Source organism: Pipistrellus kuhlii, unplaced genomic scaffold (genome assembly GCF_014108245.1).
Source record: "Pipistrellus kuhlii isolate mPipKuh1 unplaced genomic scaffold, mPipKuh1.p scaffold_m20_p_3, whole genome shotgun sequence".
NCBI lineage: Eukaryota > Metazoa > Chordata > Mammalia > Chiroptera > Vespertilionidae > Pipistrellus > Pipistrellus kuhlii.
In genome coordinates, this window is record NW_023425529.1 from 103,971,051 (window position 1) to 103,985,582 (window position 14,532).

The following is a 14,532-nucleotide window of genomic DNA, read 5'->3' on the forward strand; positions in this document are numbered from 1 at the left end:
GGTCACCCAACTCACAAGCTTGGCACTTTCTCCCACTCCCTGCTTGATATTTCCGTTAGGGTGTCCTTGGAGATGTACAAGTGTGTTAAGTTCTCTGAATGCCTTTATTGTGTGGGCTGAGTTAGATGTTTGACCATTTTAATTTTTTGATAAGCTTTTGTGCTAATTTCTTACTCTTATTTAATATTTTCCCCTTTAACTGCGTATTTATCCTTTTATTTAGTCATTTTTTTATCTTCATAACTTTTTGCAATAAGTGAGCTGTACTCTCTGTGTTCCATTTGAAACCTGACATGTAACTCTGGGTTCATGAAGTCCTAGCCTTTTTAACTCCTATGCGTGTAGCCCAGTAACCAGAGCAGTGCTCATGGATGGAGTGAAAGAATGAATGTATGAACAAATGAGTGACATCTGGTATTGAAGTGATTATATAATAGTGGATAATCAACTAGCCCATATTAAAAGTCAACTGTTTTTAAAAGATCCAGGGATATCTGAGCTTTCAATAGAGGAAAGTCTGGATCTTAAAGTCCTGGTGAAATGTGGAGCTTCAGGACATTAACAGTAGGAGTATCATTATTTACAGCCCAGGGAGAGATACCCAACCTGCACCTGGAGTATTCCTTTTGCTTGCAAAAGGTTTGTTCTGTGATACATTCTACACAGAAAACAGAGGTGTTGGGGCATGTTGGGTGAGAGGAGAGAGGCTGTGGCCCTCCTTAGGTGGTGACAGAACCACACTCTGTATGATGTACTATATACAGCTTCTGAAGCCCCTTATGCAGTGATCAAACTACAATGGATCCCAGAGCAACATTAGGCACATCAGGTTTGGAGTGATCTGGATTGTTGGCTTCCCATGACTGTTTACATGGCCCAAGATAGTGAGAGAAAAGGGCCACTGAGTCTGTGCCGTGAATAGCCTTTCTTGGCCTTGCTCCTCTCCCTCTGAGACTGAAGAGACAAGAATTCTATCCTTTGAAGCAGCCCCTGGAAGAATCAATGAATGTGCAGGGAGAAAAAGATAATATGAAAGAAATTTTGACTTAACAAAATAATTCATAAGAGCCCTTAAGTGTTTATCTGTATTTGAAACTATTTATAATTTTTTTTTAAAGTCATTTTAAAAATACATTTTCAGAACCATCTTTTATGGAAAGTTTTGGTATATTTGTTATTTATAGGCAAGTGACATTTCAAGAATATATGGTAAATTACTCATAGTTAGACCCCCCTAAAATGGTCTATGATTTTGAAATGAAGGGAACAGGAATAGGTGGAAGTTAAAGCTCCTTTGATATCTAAGTTTCTAAGAAAAATTTACAGGTCTTTTATTTTGTGTTGAAGTCCTATGTACGTTACGTTTTACTTCTTTAGTCATCATAGTCTAACTCTAGAGATTGCAATATTGATCATGTTCTAGATTACATGTTGTTTTGGATTACTTTCTGTTCATTGAGGTGTTGGGAAATGGTACAATTTCCCCTGGGATACACACAGAAATTATTGAGATAAAGCTAGGAATTTAGGTCCTGAGTTTCCAGTTTTACTTTACTTACTGTGTCAAGTTGCAGGAAAAGTAGGGCACACTCAAAAGAGTCCCTTGGCAAAGTGATGCCAGGTTACAAGTGCATCCCTGGTCCTGGCAGTTATATAATTGGGCATCAACATATTGAATCAAAGCACTGCCCAGCACAGCACTATCACCTTTCAGAAACAATTCCATCCCATGAGCATTTCCCTCTGGATAGGTCACCTTTTATCATTCTTTCTGCTTCTTTTCATTATTTGTTTTCCCGGAGAAAATTCAGCTTACACTTTTACATTTATTTTACAGGACATATTTCCTTTTGTAAGTTCTATAGCACTGTATTCTATAGTAAGAACCTGCAAATAGTTTCTATATTCAGACTTCAGGAATTGGACTTAGTTGCTTTTATCATAAGATGTCATTCTCAGAAATTTGCTTTTACTACCAATTGGAAAATACCAGCCTCCTATAAGTAGGGACTCAAAACCTACCAACTTAGAGAAATAAATAGGTTTTGTCACTTTTGCCATGTGAGGGGTTACTTGATGTTCTTATGATGTTAAAAATAGTCTTATAACAATGAACAACCAGTGCTTTATTTGGACAAATGTCATGGGTTCCTATAACTATTGACTTAATAAATGTAATTGCTCACAGAAAAGCTAGCAGCCAGATGTCACTTAGAAAATGGGTCGAGATTTTTCTTCTTAGATTTTGTATTGAAGATACTAGTGTATGTTTCACTTCTTTAGATTTGGGCAGTGATCCAAAATTCACCACTGATTTACAAGAGACCTTAAAATGGCTTCAGGCCGGGCATAGTCAGATGATGTAGTCATTAAAAAAGGTCACACTTCCTGCAGGAACAGTACAGCGGTGCTGAAGAAATGGCTCTTGGGAGGCACATGCCTTCCACTTTTTTCAGGCTCCAAATAATTCAGCAAGTCCCATTACTATAGTGACCTCCCTAGAGTCTGTTGCCAATACGGTGGCAGTAATTTGCAAACCAAAACACTCATAATTGGCTTTATGAATTTTACCAACATTATTATAACTCATGCCTTCAAATATGTATGCATTAAAATGGGTGTATTTTTTTCTGGGCAAACACATTAATAGATTATGTAAAGTACCTAATCTTTTATTCTAACCCCAGTAATATCCTTCTTAGAAATGGTCTGATCTGCATTGTCCTCCTGTTTCTCTGCTTTGTGAAAATGCTATTTGCACACCCAGTTCAATCATTTCTCAGTTATGGTCTGTAATGGCCCTTTTAACGGTCCCTCCATCCTTTTGCTGCTCTCTTCACCAGCAACTGCATTGACCAGGCATTGATTTAAGAACTTGTTCATAGCCGAAACCAGTTTAGCTCAGTGGATAGAGCGTCGGTCTGCGGACTGAAAGGTTGCAGGTTCGATTCTGGTTAAGGGCATGTACAATGGTTGCGGGGCACATCCCCAGTAGTGGGTGTGCAAGAGGCAGCTGGTCGATGTTTCTCTCTCATCGATGTTTCTAGCTCTCTATCCCTCTCCCTTCCTCTCTGTGAAACATGAATAAAATATGTTGTTGTTTTTTTAAAAGAACTAGACAAAGCATTTTATCTCATTGGATCCTCAGGCTCCTTATCTATAAAATTATTCCTTAGATTCCTTCTATCTCTAACAGTTTGCTGTGTTTCCAGGACTTTCTGCTCATTCTGATGGTAAAGGTGACTTATCTATTTGTGTTTATGCCCAAGAAAGAATAAACAGTATCATAGTAACTTGGGCTGTTGATTATTCATTTTTCAATTCACCTTTTAAGCTATTTCAAGCTACTCTCTTTTCCTTTAGTTATTAAATAACTTATGTATTATAGATTTTTAAAATTTTCAGACTGTCTCACTATATGGCTTCTCTGAGCTAAACCTATAAATATTTATAGGTCTACTAGAGGCCCAATGCATGAAATTTGTGCATGGGGGTCTGGTGTCCCACAGCCTAGCTTGCACAATTTCTAATCTGGGATCCCTCAAGGGACGTCCAATTGCCTTTTTAGGCCCTTTCCCACTGGGACTGCTGGCTCCCAACAGCTCACCTATTTGCCTGCCTAATCATCCCCTAACCACTTTCCTGCCAGCCTGATTGATGCCGAACTGCTTTCCTGCCAGTCTTATCCCAACTGCTCTCCCCTGCAGGCCTGGTCACCCTTAACTGTTCTCCTCTGCTGGCCATCTGGTGGTGGCCATCTTGTGTCCACTTGGGGGCGGCCATCTTGTATGTTGGTGTTATGGTCAATTTGCATATTACCTCTTTATTATATAGGATTTCTAAAATGTGGTTATTTGGATGCTCGGATTTTTCATCTTCACCTAGCTGGCATGGCTTAAAAGCATTATTTTACATTATATTACACTTAAAGTAATGCTTTTTTTCACTTTCTAGTTTTTTCATTTGGATTGGGCAATGTAATTTTTAGGTTAAAATGGTTTTCTACTTTTTCATGATAGCATGATCACTTTTTTTTTTCCATTTCAAAATTAAGTCTTTTCTTCCTTGGCCTTGCTCTTTTCCCTAAAATGTATTTTCATTTCTTGTATTTCTGCCTTTTCTTGTATTTCTCACCAGTCTCTTACAATGGTCTAAAATCTACAACTCTTAGGTCAAAGAAGAGGAACAAGTTTTTATTTGGAAATCCCTTTCATTCTCTTTACTTTTCACATTGTTTTATGCTTGCCAGGTAATTAAGTCATTGTAGACATGCCTCACCTGAAATGAAGAACAGTACCTGGCTTGTAGTAGGCATTCTTTAAATATTTGTTAAATGGGTGAATTTATTTCATAATCTTATGAACATTTATGAACCAAGAGGTATTAAGACACCTAAAGCCTAGAAATTAGGGCCAGCCAGCTTTAGGAAGTCCGGATTTTACCAAAAGCCTTGTTAAAATGTGGTGAGAGAGAGCCTTCTCTTAATACATACATAGAGTTTTGGTAGAGAGTACAAAGGAGAACCAAGCCAAATTAGTCACCAGAATTTAGTAAAGTGTACAAAGTTATATACTAATTTCTTAAAATAGAAGCCTTGATTTCTGTTTTAATACATGAAAGCAAAAGCTCCCTAAGTTAGAATACCTAGATATGTTCTCTATATTACAGTTATTTTTAATCTTCCCTGGGTTATACATATTAAAGGTACTTAATGAAAAATTCAGAGTGAATGAATGGAAGGATGAAATGAGAGTTGAGCAGAAATATGAAGGCATTGAACCTGAATAGACATCATGGGAGAGGAGAAAAGATTGAGAGTTGGAATCCTGGTTGCTCTTCTACCTACCTGTGTAATCTAAGATAGTGTACCTTAATATCTCTGAGCTTCTGCTTCCTGCTCTAAAAAATGAGAATATATATACTTATGCCCTAGCCTTTATTGATGGAAGTTATATATATATTTTTTTAAAAATGTGTTTACTACATCCCTCAAATGTTCTCATTTTGAGGCCTGGGTAAAGGTATTACTATTAACTTTACTTCTGAAGCCTAAAAAAATTGGTTTTGTTTATCTCATATAAATAGAGTAAATTATGTAACTGATTATATCTTCTTTTTTGCATTAATTTCTGGAGAACATGGAATTAGATTTTCAGCGCACTTCTGGAGAAATATGCAGTCCTAATCATGTATTTGAAATATTAACACTCTTCCCTGTCAGCATCTTATTTCTCCTCACAGATTGCATAATCTTATTGGCTTAGTTCTTAAATCTGGATATATCTTTGTAACCTGGCTCAAAATGTTTTTGAAACAAGACAGTGAAAAAGAAGAAAGGAAGAAAAAAAATACAGGAAGGAAGTAGATAGAAAGACAAGCAGACAAAAAAAGAAGAAAGGGAAGTAAAGAGAAGACAAGGCAGTCGGATGGATAGCCAGGCCCTACCTCTGAGGGTTATCGTGATGTATAAATGAGATTGTGTTTGCTTATACAATTAAGGCCTCAACATTTTCTATTATCCTTCAAAGAACCCAGTAGACCAAGGCCTTTTTAAATAGATAAGGTAAATGATAATAAAATTAATTTTTATTGATAGTAAAATATATGTTTAAGGAATTTTAAAAATAACTATTTATATATATTTAATTCCACAATTTTTAAATGATGTTCCCTAGAGTTTGCACTGGTACATAAGGTGACAAGGAGTCGGGATAGTAGAGACAGGAGGGCCTTGGGGTTTTTTCAACCAGAATTGATTTTGTGGTTTTGTTTTCATTTGTTCACTTTTATTTACATGTAAAGTTTCTGTTAACAAATGGGAAAACAAAAGTTTGATAGCACTGATATATGTACATGACAGGATAGTAACTTGGGGAATTATGGATGTGGATTTACAAAATTAAGCATAATGCATTTTTATGCTTAATTTAAGTGTTAAAATTGTTTTCATTTTTGTGTGCTTATTGGTTGCCACCAGGAACAAGTACAGCATTATAGAATAATGTAACAAAGAAATAATGTAAAAGAGAAAATCAATTTAAAACATTCTGTCACAAATTTAAAATATTTTTAAGTCAGTAGTTTCACTAACATGCCCAAAATATAATTATAGAAATACCCTATCCTCTATAGTCCCACCCACCTCACAGGAAATCCGTAAGATTTAGTGGAAGTCCTATTTGAAACAACTGGTGTGGATTAGCTAGGGACATTATATTCTCCAATATAATCTATTTTCTGTTTCATTCTCTTTCTACCTACCCAAGGCAGCAATAATGCACAGGAAAAGCAAAGTAACTCCAGCATCAGCATTATATTTCTCAGCAAAACTGGCCTTTCTAGGAAGAGAACACCTAAAAGCCCCTCAGATTCCCATATATCGATTATTAGTCAAATTTTCTTCCTTTTTCCCTAAATGTTTATAGAACTTTGATAGCATCCTTATAAGTTATAAAATGTATCCGTTGTGTTGGCCAAACATTAATTTTCAATGTGAACATGACAATGTGTCTAAATAAAAGTAAAGTGGGGTTTTTGAGGTTTTTTTAGTTGTATATTGCTGTGTAGCAAACTACTCCAAAGTTTAGGGATTTTAAAACAATCATGTTATCATCTCTCTTGACTCTGTTGGTTTAATGGGTACAGCTGGGTGATTCTTCTGCTCCATGTGATGTTATCTGGGACTGTAGACACCTGGGGGCTCAATGGGCTGAAACATCCAGAATGGCCTGGTCAGGTGGCGGGCAGTGGAAACTGCCTGTCAGCTGGGAACAAGCAGGAACTGTTAACCAGAGCATCCAATTCCCCTTCATTGACTTCTTCATGTGCCTTGACATCTCATTGCATAGCGGTGAGAGGAACATCCCAAGAATGGGCATTCCAAAAGGAAGAAAGCGGAAGTTTCTCATTGAGACATGGATTTTCTATCCTTCTAAATGGTCAAGGCAGTGACAGGGTCAGCCCAGATTCCAGGGGAGAGAAATCAGCCCTGCTCCTGATGTAAGCAGCAGTCCATACATAACAGGGAGAGGAGAGACTGGTGAGGGCCATCTTTGGACACCACCATATGGAAGGTTAAAAAAAAACACAAAACTATTTCCTACACTTTGAAAGAGAGTTATAAATCATGAGGGACGCAGAGAAATAGTTCTTCACTTAAATAAATGGAAATTGCTTTTGAAAGAAATTGGTACATTAGGAATTAATGTGCACAACAGTCATTCCTTATGTTCTCCCCCTCTGCAGATCTGTTGCCTAAAACTATAAAAAATGGCCAGAGGATCAGTGTCTGATGAAGAAATGATGGAGCTCAGAGAAGCTTTTGCCAAAGTTGGTGAGTAGATCTGATACCTCAAGTGGCACAATTCTCTTCTTTACTGACTTGAGGGCAGATTCATTGAAATGGTAAAATGAAAAAAATAGCAGAAGTAGCAAGAATACAACGATATTGGTTAAAGGAGTTAGGAAATTTAATTATGAAAGATATCTTTCAAAAAAATGCTTCTTTCTCTATCAAAACATGGAATATAGGCCCTTTCTTACTGTAGCTTTTCCTGGAAATGGCTCTTGAGTCTCATCTTTTTATTGCATCTACTTTCTTTGTTGTTGTGTTTTTCTATGTGGGTTTTTTTTTGGGGGGGGGTGGGGTATATTTTATTTATTTCATATTTTTTTCTTTTTTTAAATCATTAAAAAAAAATTTTTTTTCACAAACCAAGCTTGACAGTTTGGAAATCCCTTTGTACAGTTTATAAAATAATAACTTCTAAATGAAGGCCTGGATTCACCACCAGACCAAGCAATTATGTAAACAATTTCTGTTCACCCTGTCATTGCATTTTCAAGTCAAATTGCTTCCATAAGGTGGAACAGCACTACATATGATGCATAACTTTGAAACATTAGCCATCAGACATGCTAGGTTGCCAGGCACCTGACGTCCCAATGACAAGGAAGGCATCCTGTGTTATGTTTCTACTTCTGATTTACACTCAGAGGAGAGTCAGCCAAAAGACAGAAGTGCTGCGGGGTCAATTGTATTCTTGTATAATTTCTCCTGCATTGAGTGGTGTTTATTCTGATTTCTCATACTTTTTCTTACTCCTTACCTCCAAGTCTATGATTTATTATTATTTTCTTGTCTGGTTTTATTAGAGTCCCTTTCGATTCTGTTACCAAACTTCTATTTTGAATTTATGACTCCTGGACGTTGGAAGTGATGTTAAGGAACATATCCAACTGCAATAGGCCTCTCGTGACAGTCCAACTCTTGCACGAATCAGGTCATCACTCTTGAGTGATTGCTCTGCTGCCTGCTCACTTCTCACCTAGCCTTCACTCACCACTCTTCATGCTATTAGTTGAATTGCTCTGAAACTACGATTTGTCTTTTGCCTTACAGATACTGATGGGAATGGATACATCAGCTGCAATGAGTTGAATGACCTGTTCAAGGCTGCTTGCTTGCCTCTGCCTGGATACAGAGTGAGAGAAATTACAGAAAACCTGATGGCTACAGGTGATCTGGACCAGGATGGGAGGATCAGCTTTGATGAGTTTATGAAGGTATGATGCATAATATAAGGAGATGCATTTGAAACTTGGAACTTTAATTCAAAAAAATATACAGAAATGCATTTCCACTCTCCTTGCTTCAATATTATGTATTCTTTGTGGTTTTCTTGATCACATATTGGATTTCTATAGATATAATAGGGGCCCAGTGCATGAATTCCTGCACCTTGAAAGGAACTGTGGGCCATGAGTCTGCAATAGGCACAGGGGCAGGCGTGGCCCATTCTTCATGCCCTGACCCGGCCCCTCCTGCTGTGACCCCAGTACCCTGTCTGCTGGCAGCCCTGCTCCCGCCACAGCCACTTCCATGTGCTAACGGCACCAGCTCTGCTCCCACCTGCTGATAGCCTGGAGTGATTGAGGCCAGCGCCAGCAGTGGTGCAAACAGGGCCAGCACCATCAGTGGGTGCAAGTGATGGCTGCTGCCCCTGATTGCTCCTCAGGACCTGGAGATGGTGAAGAAGGCCACGGGGGTGATCAGGGCCGGCAGCTGCCGCTTGCACTCACTGAGAGATCAGGACCTACACCGGGTGCTGGCAGTAGGTTGAACAGCAGCTCCAGTGCAGGGGGTACAAGCGGGGCCAGTGCAGGTGCAAACACCAGGAAGAACTGTGGTGCACAAGAGCAAAGAATTTTCAGTAACCACCAGAGGTTCACCTCGGTCTAGTCCCCTGACTCACCTGCTCTTCCATCCCACCGTGGCCAATGTCCGCCATGTTCCACACACACCCCCTGGTAGTCAGTTCACATCATAATGACTGGTTGTTTGGTTATTCGGTTGTTCTGGTTGTTCCACCTTTGGGTCTATTTGCATGTTAGCCTTTTATTATATAGAATTATATTTTTGCAGGTTTTTCATGGCCTAAAAAGCACCGACGTTGCCAAGACCTTTAGAAAAGCAATCAATAAGAAGGAAGGGATTTGTGCAATTGGTGGTACTTCAGAGCAGTCTAGTGTTGGCACCCAACACTCCTATTCAGGTAAGTTGTACTAATGGGTGTGGATGGAGGTAGAGAGGGTATTGGCATGAGGCAAGAACTGAGGGCAAAGGGAGAGGGAACCATGTAGAAAGGATGTCTTCTGGGTTTACAGATTCAGAACTTAGAATTCAAACTTAAGGTGTACAAAGAAATATAGAAGTTAAGATTAATTTATTGACTATTGATTTTCCAGTGCATAAGTGTACCAATAGTTCTGGGTAGGGCCCAATACAAAATAATCATATCAGCATTTTAAAAATACATAAAGGCTGGCAAAATTCCTTTGTAAATCTTTTGGACAAAATGAGCTACTCAGGCTTCTACCTTTAAATTTCATGTTTATTCTTAATGCCTACTGAATGGTCCAAAAATTTGTATTTTCATTGATTTTGAAGAAAGTTGTATATTTATTCTGAAGGTTCTGAAAGCTATCATCCAACAACCTTGATGAAAACTTATAATAGCCCAAACAGTACAATAATCCAACAAACCCCAAACTGAGTTCTTCAAAGTATTAGTTGTTCTTAAAGATAAGTTCATGGTTAAGTAGCATATTCAATTCTTCAGACAAAGTTTAGCCTTTTATTTTAAAACTAGAGGCCTAGTTTTATTTTAAAACTAGGGCAGGCAGTGTATGGGAAATCTCTGTACCTTCCTCTCAAAACTGTTCTAAGAAAAGATTCTGAGAAAATGTAGCAGCAAGTCTTTGCTTGCTAATCCAAGAACATTGCTTGTATTGAAAACAGGAAGAAGCTGGAGGACGTAAGGACATCAGTCTTGGTGATATCTCCTGTGACCTATCTTTCAGCCCACACTTAGCCTGGGTAGTTTATAAGAGATTTGTGCAATAGGCCTTCCTTCCCTTGGCTTCCAGCACAGGTTTTCCTCTGGCACCTGGGACCCAGGCCTTCGCTCTGGCCAGAGTCTGCTTTCTTGGTCTTTGCTGCAGGCTCAGGCCAGAGTCTGCCATCTTCATCTTTGCTGCAGCCAGAGTGCTGCTCCTGTAGATCCCTCTGCCTCACCCCCAACCTCCCTCTCATAGCAGGTATCCTGCCCCGCCCAGCCACTCCATGCCTGGAGCAACTGGGTGGCTACCATCTTTGTCCTTCTAATTTGCATATTCCCTCCTGATTGGCTGATGGGCATAGTGGAGTGATGGTCAATTTGCATATTTCTCTTTTATTAGTGTAGATACAGAAATATATAAATTATTTCATACATTATGAAACTTCAAGACAGTGATATGCTATGCAGTGTTTCTCAAACTTTTGTGACTTAAGATTCTTCTGAGGGATACTGTTGCTTTCAATGACAGACAAATTGAGAATCACAGTGCTGGGCACAACTTGAAGTTTTATTAAAATTTCTAAAATTGACCTCTGGCAGTTTTATTGGTAGGAAAGAAAGATTATATCACAAATTATTTCATTTCATTATAAAAAAATTTAGAGATATTGCAAAAATTGCCTGTGATCATCCCACATTTAAATCAACAGGATAAAGACAGAGCCCCCAGTTTTATTCTGTAAGAATTAGATCACATTTATATTTAAATTATATATAAATATAAAGAAAATATACTTTATAATTTATATATATTTATATATATATAATATAGCTATAAACTTGCTTTTAAGTATAAAATAATGGTATATATATGTGTATATATATATATATATATATATATATATATATATATCTTCTAAAATCTACTTGCTGTATGTTTTCTTTTTAAAAAAATATATATTTTTTATTAAATTATTATTTTTGCACATATACCAATGCCCTCCCCCTCCCGTAATTGCTGTATGTTTTCTGACTTGGAGTGAGCAGAGATTCTGTGCCTATACCCCACTGTCAATAAATATGAGAAGATCAGATGATGGATGAGATGACCTTGCAATGTCTCTCCTGAGCATGAGAATCTAATATCCACATGTATAATTTTTATATTAGATTTTTACTTTTCAAATAATCCATTTTAACCATTTACTTGCAGAGGAAGAGAAGTATGCCTTTGTTAACTGGATAAACAAAGCCCTGGAGAATGATCCTGACTGTCGGCATGTCATCCCAATGAATCCAAACACAAATGATCTCTTCAACGCTGTTGGGGATGGCATTGTCCTTTGGTAAGTAGCACTTCCTTCTTGGTTTCTGAAGGTTTCCCTAGAATTTTCTAGAATACCAACAATTAATTGTGTTTATCCTAGATCAAATTCTTTTGGTGTCAGCTGGACTTGAAATGCTTTTCTTTGTCAGGTCCAGGAGAAACCTACTGTCAAGAGCAAATTATAACAAAAATGTAAAACGACTATCTTTTAGGTGCAGAAGAAGGATGCACAGTCTAGAGAGAAACATAAACATAGAGATACAGGGATACAAGGTCAAGGCAATTATTTTTGGGTTATATGCCACTTTGCTTCATTGGAACATGGCTTGCATGAGAGTAAACAGAATTAATAATAGCAGCATAATAACAGACTAATACAATGGAAGTCCTATGCAAAGGGAATCGTAAGTGGCGCACACAAATACACAACTGAGGGCACCTGAAAAGGAGAAATGTATTCTTCTATGGGAGGTCTCAGAACTCAGCTGGTCAATTCATGCTGGTGTCTTGAAAATGCCTCTTCAGCTCTTGCTTTAGCAGCTTCTCTGTCATCATAAAACATGGTATTAGTGAGGAGGCTTGAAATGCCCAATCTCAGGTGAGTCCATGTGTTGAAAGGAGGGATAGGTGGGCAAGACTTTAAGCCCCTTTTCTCTCCTCTGACCAGAGAAATTCTGCTTTTGATATTTATTAGAGTTTATTTTTTAAATTTTCAACTGCTAAAAACTCACACACACAACATAGCCTGTAGAATCAAGTCCTGTTTCCTTTGTTGGCACCCAACTTCCCCCATCAATCTCCTACTTTTCCACCCAATACCCTGTCTCAGGAACCCAGTCCAGGGTACTGAATACATGGCTTTATAAATGACATAATGCTTATAATTTGTAACTGTGGCTTTGCCTTTTATTTTTAATAATGCCCTTCCCCATCCTTTCCTTCTATACATCCAATTATGGTATAATTTTCTGGTCTATTCCAACCTCCAGTGATTTCTTCCTTAACTGAATTCTTAAAGCACATGTTCTTTGTAATACTTTGAAAGCCATAATAATGTCCTGCTTTGGACTGTTACTAGCTTTTTATGTCCAGATATTTTGTCTCTGTAGTTGGACCACACACTTTTCAATGGCATGGGTATCTTCCACTTTTAAAAGTCACCTCTCTGCAGCACCATCTCCCAGAGCTGCAGAGAGGTGACTCCAGGTTCACTCCAATTTCATATTCTTTTAAATTATGATTAAGGAGTTTGTTTTGCCTATATTGTAGTAAAATGCCTTTTAGTTAAACAGTAAAGTTATGGAAATACATCTTTAAACAACCACCACCAAAAAAATGTAGTTGGAAAAATTGTTAATGTGATTTCTGATCTCATTAAAAGAATAGTCAAATTTAATATTCTTTGAATTTGTTATTCTTTGTATTTTTTTCTAACTCGCTTTTTAAAAATAAGATGGAGGTGAACTAAGGAAATTTAATTTTTGTTTCATTGAAGGTTAAATCAATGCTAATTTGGGTAAAATCAGTTTTTCATAAACAATACCTGCTGGCTTTGGCTGTCTGATCAATATATTATCTACTTGTGTGGGTGAAATTTCTAAAGTGTTGATAAAATAATGACTACAGAAAGATATAAAACATTTAATCATGTGACTAATTAAAGGTATAGAGTTTGACCTGGTGTCAAATAGAAATTGAGACATCATATAAGCTCAAAAGTTTATAATATTTTATGTAGTGGAACAATTTTTATGGCTGAGAAAGTAAAGTACTTACAGAGGATTTGCTTTGGCTCTCCTCCCAGAATTTCATAATATGTTAAGGAAACCAAGATAATTTTGTAGCTTTTGAGGTAAGGGGCTAAAGTGGGGTCCTTATTTTCTAGCTCAATATATTAGTATGAGCTTAGGAATATTAACCTTCCTTCAGATGATTTGAATCTCATCAAAATTGCACAACTGCCCGGACAGTGTGGCTCAGTGGTTGAACATCGGCCCATGAACCAGGAGAGTTGATTCCTGGTCAGGGCACATGCCTGGATTGTGGGCTCAATCCCCAGGGGACAGGGGGTGTTCAGGAGGCAGCTGATCGATGATTCACTCTCATTATTGATGTTTCTATTTCTCCCTTTCCCCTCCCCTCTCTGAAATCAATAAAAACATAGAAAAACATTTTTAATTGCATAACTGGTTTTATATCTAAACACTGGGTAGCAAAGATTATGTTGCCATCTTGTTTACAATATTGCTAGAATTTAAATTCAGTGTTACTGGGCCCTGTTATTTAGAAGCCTGATTTCTTTAACTTGTTTCTCTTTCAGTAAAATGATCAACCTATCAGTGCCTGACACAATTGATGAAAGAACAATAAACAAAAAGAAACTTACCCCTTTCACCATTCAGGTATGTCTTCCCTCTGTTACTTTCAAAGTGCTTGGAGTGAATGCTCACCAGAACTGCTGAGTCACACTTGTTCATGGCTCAACATTATTCCCAAACCCCGGGCTTTGGTCTGGTGATTGTCGTGACTAGTGTAGATAGAAGGACACATTTATGTTTATTCTTTTATGAAAATAACAGGGTGGGGGATGCAGTATTGAAAGTGGGGAAAGGTTAGCCTGGTGTGAATAGTTTGGGAATTCTTTGTTTTTGGCCATTTATGAATAAAATTTACATTGGTAAAGTTTTAACCCAGCAATTTATCATTGAGCTGATGCAAGTTACATAGCATTTTAGCTGAAAAGACAAGACTTTCTAAAAGAGAGGGGGAGAAAAATGAGAAGTGTTCTTACAGCCTGCACAGTGCTCTTTGCTGCAGCCACCAGAGTGATAAATATAACCTGTTTTTAGCCTTCAATGTGTTGAC

The 14,532-nt window shown here is 37.7% G+C and overlaps 1 protein-coding gene across 1 annotated transcript in view; it reads left to right on the forward strand.

Annotated features, from left to right (window-relative positions):
* LCP1 (lymphocyte cytosolic protein 1) overlaps nucleotides 1-14,532 on the forward strand; it is a 57,891-nt gene that overhangs the window by 14,379 nt on the left and 28,980 nt on the right. Inside the window, exons 2-6 of the mRNA XM_036458981.2 lie at nucleotides 7,246-7,333; nucleotides 8,402-8,565; nucleotides 9,425-9,554; nucleotides 11,554-11,686; nucleotides 13,988-14,069. Coding sequence (XP_036314874.1) covers nucleotides 7,270-7,333; nucleotides 8,402-8,565; nucleotides 9,425-9,554; nucleotides 11,554-11,686; nucleotides 13,988-14,069 — 573 coding nt within the window. The 5' untranslated portion in view covers nucleotides 7,246-7,269. The remainder of the gene's footprint in view (nucleotides 1-7,245; nucleotides 7,334-8,401; nucleotides 8,566-9,424; nucleotides 9,555-11,553; nucleotides 11,687-13,987; nucleotides 14,070-14,532) is intronic.